This window comes from Siphateles boraxobius, unplaced genomic scaffold (genome assembly GCF_051911475.1).
Source record: "Siphateles boraxobius isolate OS27281-9 unplaced genomic scaffold, OSU_SipBor_1 41, whole genome shotgun sequence".
Taxonomy (NCBI): Eukaryota; Metazoa; Chordata; class Actinopteri; order Cypriniformes; family Leuciscidae; genus Siphateles; species Siphateles boraxobius.
Genome location: NW_027509042.1, coordinates 9552627 through 9568059, shown reverse-complemented (window position 1 = coordinate 9568059; position 15433 = coordinate 9552627). Strand labels below are relative to the sequence as shown.

Sequence of the window (15433 nt, the reverse complement as noted above, 5' to 3'; positions counted from 1 at the left end):
CATATTGTGATAAAGTTCATTATTTTCCATAATGTAATGATAAACATTTAACTTTCATATATTTTAGATTCATTGCACAACTACTGAAATATTTCAAGTCTTTTATTGTTTTAATACTGATGATTTTGGCATACAGCTCATGAAAACCCAAAATTCCTATCTCAAAAAATTAGCACATTTCATCCGACCAATAAAAGAAGTGTTTTTAATACAAAAAAAGTCAACCTTCAAATAATTATGTTCAGTTATCCACTCAATACTTGGTCGGGAATCCTTTTGCAGAAATGACTGCTCCAATGCGGCGTGGCATGAGGGCAATCAGCCTGTGGCACTGCTGAGGTGTTATGGAGGCCCAGGATGCTTCGATAGCGGCCTTAAGCTCATCCAGAGTGTTTGGTCTCTCAACTTTCTCTTCACAATATCCCACAGATTCTCTATGGGTTTCAGGTCAGGAGAGTTGGCAGGCCAATTGAGCACAGTAATACCATGGTCAGTAAACCATTTACCAGTGGTTTTGGCACTGTGAGCAGGTGCCAGGTCGTGCTGAAAAATGAAATCTTCATCTCCATAAAGAGATGCTTTTCAGCAGATGCAAGCATGAAGTGCTCCAAAATCTCCTGATAGCTAGCTGCATTGACCCTGCCCTTGATAAAACACAGTGGACCAACACCAGCAGCTGACATGGCACCCCAGACCATCACTGACTGTGGGTACTTGACACTGGACTTCAGGCATTTTGGCATTTCCTTCTCCCCAGTCTTCCTCCAGACTCTGGCACCTTGATTTCCGAATGACATGCAAAATTTGCTTTCATCCGAAAAAAGTACTTTGGACCACTGAGCAACAGTCCAGTGCTGCTTCTCTGTAGCCCAGGTCAGGCGCTTCTGCCGCTGTTTCTGGTTCAAAAGTGGCTTGACCTGGGGAATGCGGCACCTGTAGCCCATTTCCTGCACACGCCTGTGCACGGTGGCTCTGGATGTTTCTACTCCAGACTCAGTCCACTGCTTCCGCAGGTCCCCCAAGGTCTGGAATCGGTCCTTCTCCACAATCTTCCTCAGGGTCCGGTCACCTCTTCTCGTTGTGCAGCGTTTTTTGCCACACTTTTTCCTTCCCACAGACTTCCCACTGAGGTGCCTTGATACAGCACTCTGGGAACAGCCTATTTGTTCAGAAATTTCTTTCTGTGTCTTACCCTCTTGCCTGAGGGTGTCAATGATGGCCTTCTGGACAGCAGTCAGGTCGCCAGTCTTACCCATGATTGCGGTTTTGAGTAATGAAACAGGCTGGTTGTTTTTAAAAGCCTCAGGAATCTTTTGCAGGTGTTTAGAGTTAATTAGTTGATTCAGATGATTAGGTTAATAGCTCGTTTAGAGACGCATTTCATGATATGCTAATTTTTTGAGATAGGAATTTTGGGTTTTCATGAGCTGTATGCCAAAATCATCAGTATTAAAAAAATAAAAGACCTGAAATATTTCAGTTGGTGTGCAATGAATCTAAAATAAATGAAAGTTTAATTTTTATCATTACATTATGGAAAATAATGAACTTTATCACAATATGCTAATTTTTTGAGAAGGACCTGTATATATAATAAATATATATTTAAATCCTTTTAATCTCATTTTATCTTTTTTAGATTTAAATGGCAATGACTTTCTGTTTGTGCTTTGTCTAATTGTGCTTTTTCTAATAAGAAATAATCTTGAATCATTTGTTGCAGTGGAATGTCCTGTCTGTGAAGTGTGTGTGCCCGAACAGCACATTAATAAACATCTGGATATGTGCCTGAGCCGAGACGATAAGAAAGAGGGACTGAGAAGGTATGGAGAATATTTGCCCTGTAATGCAATAATACTATGTGATCTTTCTTTGACTGCAGGACACATTTAGTGATTTTCTAAAGAATCACTATATGCTGCTATTTTACCTGCTGTTATTCAAGTTCCAAATCATCAGTTTTTGTGCAGTAGGTCAACAAAAAACAAGTTAATAATGAATAACTGAGATTTCAGACATAATAGTGAAAGATATTGTTTTTGCCAACGAAACTGATTTTCGTTTGAAACTGATTTTTTGATTGAAAAGAATCCAATCCAGGATCAAATGTGGACAAGGGGAGTGATGCAAATGGCAAAACATTTAAAATATCTTGAAACACCATTTATCCAATAAGTGGAGCAGAACATATATCTATATTATTAATGTAATTCACTTTTCTTCAGGTAAATTGTGCTTTTGTTGTACGAATTGTTTTTCTAATTGTCCATCAAGCTCAACTTTCTTAGACCTGTTTATTTTTCTACCTAATCAGATACCCTATACAAATTTTCTCTTATGCATATGTCTGAGTTAGTTGGATAAAGTTTAACAAATTAACTGATTGCTGAAAAAACTTTTCTTGAATAGATAGTTAAATTTAAGATAACCTCGTTCTGTGGGGAATAATTATGGCCACTTAAAAAGTAGCTGAAGAGTAGTTGTGGGTAAAGAATGGATTCAATCCTTATTAAATAACATTCCCTATAGATTAAAGCTGGTCTCCATCCCTCCCCCTCTACTAAGCCACCCCTTTTCACCTGAGGGACATTCTGAAGGGCCGACATTTGGTGTGCATGTCTGATTGACAGAAAGAGGGATTTCATTTACTGGACACCTTGAGGGTAACGTGATGAATGAGGGTGTGTGTCAGCACTTCTGTGGCCTTAAGACCATCCTCACATACTAATGCTACAGAGAAAAATGGAATTTGCACCTTTTCATGCTTAGCTGTCTATATTTTTGTATAATAGTGTTGGGTCTGATACTAATATCTAATACTTAATATTAGGTATAAGTAATAATTTAAAGCTTAGTGATTTCCTTTCTTCTGTGGAACACAAAAGAAGATATTTTGAAGAATATCGGGGTCCAAACTACATTGGACCCGACTGACCCCCCCCCCCCCCCCCCCCCAATATATTTTGTTTTCCACAAAAGGAAGTCACTTACAGGTTTGGAATGAGAAAATGATTTACATTTTTTTTGTGGACTGTCTTTTTAATCGCTACAGCTATTTAATTGTACTATTAATACAGCTATTTAATACAGCTATTAATAGAGCTATTTAATTGTCATGAAAAATGAGGAAATATTGCTGTGTTAGTCATATTCAAATTTATAGGTAAGGTAAGGACATATACTAAAAGCAATTTGATAAAAAGTAAATTATGCATCATGCAGGGTGTCCGCGGGGTCTTAAAAAGTATTAAAAGTTGATAAATCAATTTAGAGAAAATTAAGGCCCTTAAAAAGTATTAAAAAGTCTTAAATGCCATTTTCCAAGGTATTACATTTTTTATCATCTTTTCGTTATGTATATTTGTCCATAAAGTATAAAGTTTGCCTGAATTTAAATATTGCGTCGGCGAATAGTGGGGTTCTGTGTAGTTTATGGAATTCTGCTAGATATGACGTCATCTGTTACCGCGCTTCATGACTTACACCGGTTTCAGATCGGACGCTGAAGCGACGTGGAAGCGGCGCGGAATGGAGGCCGCTTCCTTTCGGCGCCCATGTTAACCTATGGTGTCGTTCACACCAGAACGGCACGCGCCGTGAAGCGTCAGTTTCGGCGTCTGGTCTATTTTTTTCGCGAGCCGCGAGTGATCCGCGTCAATTTCGGCAGGAAGTTACACCAAGAAACACTCGACCATCCAGTCAATTGTCAAAATATAAGCAATTTTCTAATTAAAATACCCTATAATACCCTATAATCAAAAGATATAGGGCAAGGGCTCTCCTCCTGTCTACTCGCACTGGGAAACAGGAAGAGGAAAATAGATGTAATAAATTTGAAGAGAGGATGTATATTTCAACGGTATATATACACTACTATAACTGTCTACCATATTCTCTCTCTGGCTGCGTATGTGTCTCTAACAACGGATTAATAAAAGAAGTGTACAAACTTCTTGGTTACAGAAACATGGTGTATTTATATTATGAGGTTATTTACTTACCCATGATGTAAAAAAATAGCTCTGAATAAACAACAACTGAGCAGAAGCGCTTGTCGACCTCCGCGAAGAATACGCGTCTGGTGTGAACAGGCAGGCGCCGGACCGCGCGTGATTTTCCGTTCCCCGTCGCTTCAGCGTCCGGTGTGAACCCGGCGTAATAGAGAAATTAAATATATGCAACAAGCTTAAGTTGTATCTTAAGGTTTTCTTTCAGTTGAAAACATTAAACAAAATGTGTAAACAAAAAATTTAAAGAAGCATTTAAGATCAATCAATACAAAAGGGGAAAAACACTAATAAAACAGACCGTTCCACTTATCGGACAGAACGAAGGTATACACTCGATTCAACATAATATTTATCTTGTTTATATTGTATCCCTTTCATGTTGAGAAAAACAATAATATTCACATGCTCGAGTAGAAAACACGCTGCCGCTGACAGACGTTAAGGGACACAGTGACAGATAACAAAGTTTCTAACAGCACTTCGCGTTTTCTGTTAAGGACTGCTTCTTTAACGAAACTTAAAGGAAGCATATGTGTCAAAATCATTTTGCTATCAGTTAAGTAATCATCTCGCTCACTCGGATTCAGCTGCGCTACCTGCAGTCATCAATGCAGTGATGGACAGCTATCTTTCCTCATTCGACTGCTGTTTGGATTTCATGTGATTTCTCATTGTGGTGGTGATATTATAACTTTGTATCATTAATTAATTTGATTAAAAGTAATTCCGTTTTGTAATATCATTTAGTAAGATCATTTTCATCCAAGTAATTCCAAACTTCACGAGGCTGACGACGACATTTGATCAAATACAATCAACACGCTCCACAGCGCCAAACAGTGTATTTAATTATATCTGCGAGTAAGTGATTGGGATTTTTCATGGATTCACAGCATTTACTGCCAGCAAAGCAACGTAGTAAAATTTGAATAGTATTTCATTTTTTCGAATAATAATTACAGATCGAATATTCATTTACTGACACTCTGCTCTGGTGCATCAAATCCAGCACTCAGTGATAATCACAGGTAAACTGTCTGACCAGTCAGGTGTTTGTCATGAGAAGTGTACCACAAAAGAGCTATGGTTTGCAGACAGTTATAAGAGTTGTTGTTACAAATACGTCTTTTGAATATACTTTGTGAACTCATTGTCCCTTTAGCTCAGAGAGGTTTATTTTCCCTCGTCAATAAGTTTTGTCAATTGTTTTGTTTATTGGTCTAATTCTGGTTTCTCTTTCTAATAAACCTTGCATTGGGTCAGTCATTTAATTAATTATCTTGTGCTTCATTCCCACCCTTTTGAATTATTTTGTACTGATAAGGAGTTATCACAAACTAAGACTGTTTAGTTGTGCTATCTTACAATCAGTATATAAATGTAAGGTGTTGCCAATGTAATGGTTAAAACTTGAAGTGGCGATGAGGTCTTAAAATGCATGGAAGGGGTCTTGAAAAAGGTCTTAAAAGGTATTATTTAATTCCATGATTCCTGTATATACCCTGTCATGCCAAATAAGATACCGATAGGAGAGAAAATAGACTGAAAGAAATCGTTTCAATGTATTTCATGGACATGCCACTTGCCACTTCCTTTCATTGTAGATCTGACACATTTCCTCAAGGATGTCAGGGAAAGATAAAATAATTTATGACCCTTATAAAGATTAGAAAGACAAGTTACCAACTACCAGAGCCATGCCATTCTGACAAACTGAGCAACCAGACAAGGAATTTTTTAGAGAATTGATCAAAGGAGTTGAAAAGCTATTTGGCTTTTGACCACTTGAGATTCACCTCTGGGACAGTGCCTCGGAGAAAGACCGGCATTAAATCATGTAAAAGCCATGGGACAAAACCTGAAATACTTTGGTAGTACATTTTGTGGTCTGACAAGAATTAAGTTATTTGGCATAAAAGCAAAGCACTATGTTTGGTGAAAAATACAACCCAGTACCAGTTAGCACCTAATCTGCCTCGGCGGCAGTGTCATGTTTGTGGGATTTCTTTTTCAGATGGTGGAACTGGAAAGTTTGTTGGCATCAAGGCCAAAATGGATTAAGCCCAATGCATGCAAATCCTTTTTTCAGTCAACCAGAGATTTGAGTTAGTTACTTTCTCACACGACAGTTGAACAAACTACACCTCAAACTATAAAGTTATGGGTTTAATGTTAGTATTCTAGGCACAGACTTGAATCCAATTGAAAATTTGTGCTATGACCTGAACAGTCACTCTCCATCTAATTTACATTGTTTTGCATGTTATAAAACCGATAAAACAGCTGGAACGCACACTTGAGGTACTTAAGGTGCATTTTATATTAATGTGACAAGTTGTTGCTTTTCTCGAAAACTGTTAATAATAAATGGAATTTCGCTTTGAATGGTTTCTAAAGAAAGTTGGTAACACTTTATTTTACAGTGTCCTTGTTACATGTAATTACCATAGTAATAACAGTAAATTATGCCTAATTACATGCAATTAACCCTCAACCGAATCCTAATCCTAACCCTATAGTAAGTACATGTAGTTAATTAATATTACACTGTACTTAAATATTTAATTACACTGTAATAATGACACCTTAAAATAAAGTGTAACCAGAAAGTGTTATCTTTTTAGGGACCAAGCCCCAAAAGGGCTGTAGCCCCTATTGTATCTGTTAGTTTTCTTCACCATTTTTCTTCTTCCCGAATGGAAGTCTATGGCAGCCCTAACAACGGAACATAGGAAAATTATGAAATCTGGCAGACTTGTAGTGATGGCAATGAATGGTAATCTGACCAATTTTGGAGTTTTCAAGATCAACTCTATAGCGCCACCACCAGTTCAAAAATTAACTTTTCTAAAGGTTATAACCTTTGAACCCTTTGTTTTAGAAAAATTACATTTAGTTCACCTGATTCCTCTCTTCATGCTGATCCCAATTAACATCTTACATTAAGACTCCACCCATTACAATAGTGGCCATTTTGAAAAATACAGTATTCAGTTTTTTTAGCTGCTCCTCCAATTTTTTTCCAAAATCTGATCAGATGATCTTTGAACTGAGCTGCACAGAACTGTCTGAACAGATTTTTTTTATTATTCATCTTTGTTTAAAAGTTATGATGTCGCGAACTTAACAAGTCGACCCAAAATTGGTTCAGAGGCTGTATCTCGGCCAAACTTTGATTAATCAAAATGAAAATTTTGTCCAAAATGTCTCAGATGATCTTTGGACGGAGCCACACAGAAATGACTTAATGGATTTTTTATATTCACTACCATTTCCGAGACATTCGTCTCTAAATGTGACCTTGCCTGTGTTTGTTGTCTTATTCCAGTTAGCTTAGCATGCTGTTGTGGCAAAAACAATAATTAAACAAACAGCATCAGGATTCAAATTGTACTTTAAAAGATGTTTATTCTTTTAAAGGAGGGTTGTTCAAAAATCACACCGTAGCAGCTACCCTACGATGGAACAAGACCTGCATCACACAGAAAACAAGCAGCTTTAATACCCCCTTTTGACAAAGTCTCTTCTGTAATTTTCCGCTTACCCCAGTAAAACTAGATCTAGCAGGTTTTAGAAATACAATGGTCCTTCCTAACCCCTCTTCCTGGGCTTTTACTGTCCCCACATCTGTGAGGTTAGGGTTAGTTTATAATACTAGGGTTATAATAGTAGGGTTATTTATAATACAGTGGTCCCTCTGACCCCCCTGGGCTTTTACTGTCTTCACATCTGTGAGGTCAAAAGGCTGAATACCCCTTAGTCTTTCTGAAGAAGGTGAGCCTCCCACCCCCCTGGGCTTTACTGTCTAAGAAAATGAAAAAGAAAAAGTAAAATATAAAATTTCCCCAACAATGCTAACCAGTTGCCATTCTGTCTAATGTGGCTCTTCAGCTACCAGGTCAACCATAAGTTACATTAGGATTAAGTTATTTTAGCATGCTAATTTGGTTAAAATATTAAGTGATGCTTTGATGTACTCATTCTCACACTGAAAGCTCTCCTCGGGACCCTGGTTATTCAGCATTAACTGAGTGGTGTAACTTGCTAAGCCACATGCCCCAAACCTTTCAGTTTGTGGGTTCGAATCCCATGTGGCACATGCCCAGACTGCAAGAAGTACTGTGGCCAGAATTGGTGTAAAAGTTGCTTTTGTTCCAGACATTTAAGACAGATAATTTTTAACACATTTATATACAATATCTTCGTTTTGAGTTGATTCTCACTTGAACTATGGAACTTTGGCATCTCTGAGAACACTCATATTCCCAGTGAGACAATGAGATGAGTATCAGGCACCTGACCCAGAGTTTTGTGGGTTTGAGTCCCATGTGGAACAACTTAATAAAATTGTGTATAATGTGTCTTTTAGATTCCTTTTTTATCCAGGTTCGCGTTGTACTAATCTTTCTTCGACTTGGATTAGAAATAAATGTGTTTTTGTTCATTTTAAGTTCATTCTCACCTTGGAAGCTGTTTCACATAAAGAACTAAAGAACAATTAAAAACTTTAAAACCAAAGTATTTTTAGATACTTTTTGAACTCATGGATCCTTTGAAACGGCCTTGGCCCCGTGATAGCTGCTTGCAAGTTTATGTAATTCTCTTTGTAAATTTTTTTTGACAACTGTTTTTCTTTTTCTGTATAATTTTCATTCTATTTGAAACTTCTTTTTTTTTTCTCTCTAAAAATGACTCTGGGACTTGTGTATGCTTTTGTGTTTCAGTGGTAGAAGGCGTAAGGCGATGCCTAAGCTGTTGTACACTTTGATTGCCGTTCCAAAGCTCAAGAAGATGCTTAAAGAATGCCACCTGTCCGCTCAAGGCAGCAGAGATCAGCTTGTGCGACGCCACCAGGAATTCACCCACATCTATAATGCACAGTGTGATGCACTCAACCCCAAATCAGGTATAAAATCAGAGATCAATAACCAAATGAGTGAATGGATGGTGAGACATTCCTTTATAGGCATTGAAAAACATGGTCGGGATACCATGCACCTGTTGTAATTTACATGTAATTCCATCAAACATGACAATGAATGACAACTAGATGCTGTGGCCAAGCCTGTATTGCTGGTAAGAGTTTAGCTGGGTACAGTTTCACTTTGTCCAGCGATTGTAGGTGGTAGAATATAATTTATATGCTGGCAGAAAGATGACTGGGCTGGTGGAAAAATACAGTAGTTTCATCCCTCTCACTGACCCTTTCAGAGCGGAATTTATCTCTTTTCATTGAGCTGTCAAAGGTTTTGTTAGAAACCTTCTATTTTTCTTTTATTTCAGCCGATGTTACCATGGTTTCTGTTTAAAAGCTGGACTTGTTTGAGTGTGGTTTGTGTTTTTTCCCACATTACCTGGAGTCCTGTTTTGTCATACAATATCAGATGTAATCGATAAATTACACTACTCAAATTGCCTTGGATACCACCAGTTTGTGTGAAACCAGATAGTTATGTTATCAAGAATGATTTGTAAATGAAAATCCTCCTGTGTGTTTTAATAAATGCAAGAAAAGGTTCTTTTTTTTGTATTTGGATAGATTTATGTTAATCATTAAGTCTTATTCAGAAAATGTGGTTGTAGTTTATAGTTAATTTGTTTGCTTTTTCATTTGACAACAGCTGAAGAAATTGCCAGAGAAGTCGAAAACAACGAGAGGTTAAAGAATCAATTGGACCGTAAACGAAAACCTGTATGTACTACTATGGATTGTAATTTCTGAAGTGTCTATATATACAGTATATATATTAGTACTGTCAAATCGATTAATCGCATTTAACATAAAAGTTTTTATTTTGAAACAATTATAGCTTTAATTTTTTTTCCTCATAATGTTGTGTGTTTGACAGGTAATCGTCACTACGAAGAATCAGACTGCTGAAGAAATTGAGGAATTGCACTCAATGTACCGTAAGTCCTGACTTAAAAACTGACACTGAATAACGAATGAGACTGTTGCTCTTGTCAGTTTAGAGGATTTGCTGTCCTTGCACTGTTGGAAAATTATGTTTGAGTGATGTCACAACGGGGTCAGATTCATTCTCCTGCTTGTCCTGTGCATTCTAAAATAAAAATGTCTGTTTGATATATGAACAGAATAAAATGGACAACTTTCCCCTATCTCAAGGTTGACCAAGAATATGCCTTGTGTTTTTGCGGTGAATTATCAGCTAAGGATTTTTGCAAAAAAAATTTTTGCTGTGGTCCCAGCACACTAATTTTACTGTGTTTGGGCCATTCTTGATATTACATAATGTGTACACTAAGTCTTTGTGATAAGGAGACAGGCTGTCTATGTGTAGTTAAGTTCTGCCATCAAGTTATTTTGTTCATAAAAAAAATTCTTATTCTTGTTTTAGTTTTAATGCACAATTGCACATTTGAATCACTCATAGCACTTACATCAGCAATGGTTCAATTTTCAGTTTTTATTCTTTAACTGACCCAGAAAGTCAGGACTGAAAGAAAATCCTGCTATCAATTTCAAAATCATTTGCAATATAAAAATATTGTTTAATTACGGTAAAGAGTTTTTAGTGTCTATGCTACAGTGAGTTTCTGGGGAGAAAATGGCTGTCAGATTGAGGGAACAGCTACGATCATAATCATCAAATATTTCTTTTCTGATTTGCTGCTTTAATGTAATGCCACCTATCATTGGTGTGCTCTGCAAGGGCATTTGCAATTTCCGTTTCCACCTCGTATATCAGATCTTGTTGTTTAACTGCAGTTTGGACTCTGCAGAACTGTGCGGATTTCTAAACTGAAAACAGATTTTGCTACATCTTGAATGGAGCTGCACACTTTCATTTTAAGTTTCTCTCCTGATAATTTCACTTCAGTTACCCTCAGTAGTTCGCAGCCAAAATGTTTTCCAGAAACCTTTGCCTTTTGTGACTCCAAGCTCACTAAGCAGCTGAGTGTGTGTATGAGGGAGTGGGAGGGGAAGGTAGAAAGATCCCTTGAGGAGTTGGAGAAGGTGGTGATCAATACGACAATACCAACAGGGTCCCAAGATCAGTCTTATCTCATTAAATGTTCCAATCTGCTTTAGAGACCCAGAATGCTTAGACCAAAAAATCTGAAAATGGGCTCCAAGCTTTAAAGATACTGTCCACTGTTTAATGAATTTTCGCTGAGAGGGCTTACTTTTATCCTGTCTTTAAGGGGATCATTTTGTGAATGAGTCATTATTTTAAGTTGGATCTTTTCAAATAATTGGTTGATCTGCTTCACAAAACTGATCTGAAAGATTAATTCACAATTAGGCTAAAAACTTGTTCCAGTTGTAGACGTTAACAGCCTAATAGAGAAGATTATTATCATTGAAAAACGATTTCTGTTCCTCACACAAAGCTATCGTATGACTCCAGAAGACTTGAAACATTGTGCACAAGTCTTATATGGACTGTTTTATGGCATTTTGGACGATATTTTTTCGAAGCTTGAAATCCTCCGTTTGTATGAGGACTGGAAGAAAGAACAACATACAGGTTTGTAACGAGTTGAGGGTCTGTAAATGATTTTTTTTTTTGTGGAACTATTCCTTTAATTGTATCTGTTCATGGGTGTTTATCCTCACTTATGTCTTCACATTTCCTAATGCTGTGCCCTCTGTTAATTTAAACTCTTAAGGTTTAGTCCCTAGTGCTCAAACCCAACCCATGTTTCTATTTGACATGTACAGTTTACAGCTGCTAGTCCTAGTGGCGTCTCTGCCATAATGAAAAGCCACTTACCCTAACAACCTCATCCCAGAGGTCAACATCAGAAACAAAGCCATTTAAGGTGGATTGGTGTAATTTTCGCCGAGTGTGAAAACATGGTCCATATTTGTCATGTATAATTGACCTAGCAGGAAAAGACTAAAGCCACTGTGCGATTAGAGAAGCCAGACTGTGATGTCTGAGACAGCATGTTGAAATATTGATGCGCAGCACGGATGGGTTCTATAAATAGAGCCATGCTGAGATAAACTGTGGATTAATCATCAAAAGGGCTTGATGAATTACCAGCCTCATGGAGTGTCCGATGACTGGGGAAATGATGCGGAGTGAATAAGACAAACATCCAGAAATCTAGCTTTTCTATACAACAGGTTCATCTTAAATGATGAAACAAAAGTTCACCGTTAAGCAATAGCGTGAATATCTATGAAACATTCATTTGCTTTTCGTTTCATTCATTCATTTTTTGTTCCATTCATTTGTTTTTTGTTTCATAGATGTTTGAAGTTTTGATCATTTGCAGTATGAAAATTCAGTATCTGAAACATTTAATGTGTAAACACCATTGGAATAGAGAAAACTAATTTAAATTTTGGATAATAAATAATGTCTTTTCCCCTAAGATGTGTGTTTACGAGGACCCACATTCTTTTTTTCTCTAGAAACATATATATAGCATTATACCTTTTATTTACCCATATTCTCCATGTCTGTCAGGAAGGATCTGTTTTCTTGTACATGCGTTTAGAATTTTGGCCCACATGTGTCTGCATGTAGAGGTTTATTTTATTGAATGATTTTGATGCAGATTCTCAGTTTAGTCTGTACAGTATAATATTGTTTATATATGTTAGTTCTGCTAGTCATTACATTTGCAATCCTTTTACTTTATCTTTATGTGTTTGTTATAATATAGATACACAAAAATACTAAACTCAAGGGCTTGTCAGGTGACTGGCCACTATCAAATTTGATCCTGCTTTTTTCCATAGTAAATAACTTTAGTCTTCCACGAAGAAGCCTCAGATTTATTTTCTAAATGTTCCGAGTATGATGCAATGTGAGCATGAAAAGGAATATTTAGACATTGTATGTCTTTAAACACTGTAACACTAAACCCACTTGTTAGTAATGGTTTCAAGATGTTCACAACCTTTTCATACTTGAATGTAGACTATGACCAAATAGGAAAACCTGTTGAGTTAAGTGTTGTTGTTTTTTGCATCGAAGGAAATCTGAAATAGCAGGAGAAAGCTATCCGTTAGCATTCCCATTCCTCTCTGTTTTTCAGGTTGAAAGCATTGTAGAATTAAACTTTGTTAGCTAAAGTAAACTTTGTTAGCTATCCATAGGTCACTTCTTCAGGGTTTTTTATTTTTGATTCTAGAAGCTCCATAGTTTCTGACTATAGCAAAAATGAATAAATTCAAGAACTGTCTGTTTGATATGACTGTTTTCACAATGTAAAGTGGTGTTGGCTCTGGAAGAAAGGTCGGCGTTTGAAAGAATTGTGCAAGAAGAGACATATCAGATACAGCTGGTTGGTGGCATGGCTTGGGTTACAACTTTTTATTTTTTTATTAAGGTCTGCATCCTATACAGCATGTTAGATGTTAGATACTTTTTATTGATTCAGTGAAGGAAATTGCAGTGCAACAGCGAAACAGCAGTTAATCAACACAGCATGGTACAGCATACTACAAAGTTGTGCATGTGCACCTAATATATAAAAAATACAGGATGTACAAATGCTCAAAACTACTTAAAACACGCAAGACAACAAAATTAGATTTTGTTTAGAATTGAGATTTTCTTGTTCCGTTTACCAATCTACTTAATGATTCTGGATCTGAAATTGTTTTATTTTATTTTTTTCATTTTCGAAGAATAAATATATGGAGCTGTTTAGGCATGATGTCAGTTTGTAGGTTGTTCCTAAAGTGTTTCACCATGGTTTCTCTGGGGATTTTTGAAAAAAAAAAATATTGGTTTTCGGTTTGAAAAGTACATTCTTCTTAATTTCCTCACTTGTAGTCTTTTGTTTCTGAAGCTTTGCCCAAGTTTCAAATCATTCATGAGATAAAGTTCCCTATTTAGCAATTCTGTGATTATCCAGCAGTGGTTTGTGAAAAATGGCACTAAATAGGGTTTCTAATGGAACTGCCATAAATGGACTTTTTACAGCTTTTGCAGTAAGTATTAGAACGGATATCAGGCTGCCTTGTCGCAAAGCCCATGACTAATGCACAGCATGTTCAATTGAGATTAGAGGCCATGCGTTCTAGTGTTTTCGGTGAGTAACATCAGTGTAGTTGAGGTAAAATTACTCAAGTAATAGATATCTCTATGTAATTTTGCTCATTTTTCAGTTTTAATGTCTGAATAATTTAGCCTCAAGTCTAACAGGCTCCTGCTGGTTAAATTTGTTGTATGTGAAAATTATCCTTCACATGCATTTTTGCTTAAAGGCAAAGACACAACTTTATGTATGTTTTTTGCAAGACCCCCCTTTCCACTAAACATTTTATTGGACTGTCCCGCTTTTAATGTATGTGGAAGGCCTTTTTATGAAGTAAACTCACTTAAGGACTTAGATTTTACCAGAAAAGGTTTTAGAACTTTTATCATAATGTTAATGATAAAAATCTTGTATAATATTAATTTCTGTAATTTTTCTGTTTGCTTGGTTTTTATTTTTATTGTATACATGTATCTCTTGTTTTTTTTGTAATTCAGTTTTTGCCAAGATAGCCAAAGATGCTGACATGGCATTAAATAAAACTATACTGATACCCATCATTTTCATGTGTTTTTAAACTTTGGCAGTTTAAATATTCAAGCGAAAGAGAACTCCGTTTTGTACTCGCGTTGTTTGAGAAGTTTTGTGTGCGCACACATCTGGGACGCGTGCCCAGCAAGTCGCATCTCAGACAGCCCACGAGTACTGAACGGAGTTCTCTTTTGCGTGTTGCATTTTGAATGTACAAATTTACACACAATTGTAAAAATGCCCATTTTGGCGTATCTTCATCAACACAGTTGGTTATGTCTAAAGTGATCATAAACAGTCAAGAAATAACACTATGTTCGATCCGTGCATTCGCTCTTAAAGTGACAGCAGCCTAATATTCCTGCTGCTGTCTGTTTTTAATGTTAATCAAAGGACAAAGAAAAAAAATCACTCACTGCCCATGACTGAATAACTTTTGTAACTTTAAGTGTTAATCTATATTTAATTTATACAGTAAAGACTATGCAGTGTTATTTTACATTTAATTACATACTGATTATTGATCATTTAATTTCTGTTGCCTACCTGAAACCTATTATTAGACCTACCTGAGAATCCTTGAAAAGCTCTGTTCATTTAATAGATTTGAAAAAGAGGGGAAAACTCCCAACGTCCAACTGTAGAAAAAAATCCTTAGCGTCGAGCTGTGCAAATGGCAACCTTATACCTGTGTGTTTGCGCTGAGGGTAGAATGCAAATATTATCAATATCAACCCTTAGACGTATTCAGTTATATCAAATATACCAGGAATAGAAACAGGATTTATATGCTGTGTTAAAACCAGACACAGATGCATGTCAGGGTCTCCTGTTGTTTGAAAGCGATTTGCTTCTGTGATAGTGAGCTGTGCTGGATATCTCTGGATCTTTCATCCTGCAGTTGTTCAGTCGTCATTATTTCAGCC

The 15433-nt window shown here is 36.6% G+C and overlaps 1 protein-coding gene across 6 annotated transcripts in view; it reads left to right on the top strand.

Moving 5' to 3' along the window:
- The window catches only part of rad18 (RAD18 E3 ubiquitin protein ligase), a 54331-nt gene that overhangs the window by 17129 nt on the left and 21769 nt on the right, over positions 1–15433 (top strand). For all 6 annotated transcript variants that reach the window (XR_013192970.1, XM_077198169.1, XM_077198166.1 and 3 more), the window contains exons 6-9: positions 1724–1823; positions 8735–8916; positions 9632–9702; positions 9860–9920. Coding sequence is in view for 5 of the 6 variants with exons in the window: in XM_077198169.1 (XP_077054284.1) it covers positions 1724–1823; positions 8735–8916; positions 9632–9702; positions 9860–9920 (414 nt within the window). In the remaining variant the exon portion in view is untranslated. The remainder of the gene's footprint in view (positions 1–1723; positions 1824–8734; positions 8917–9631; positions 9703–9859; positions 9921–15433) is intronic.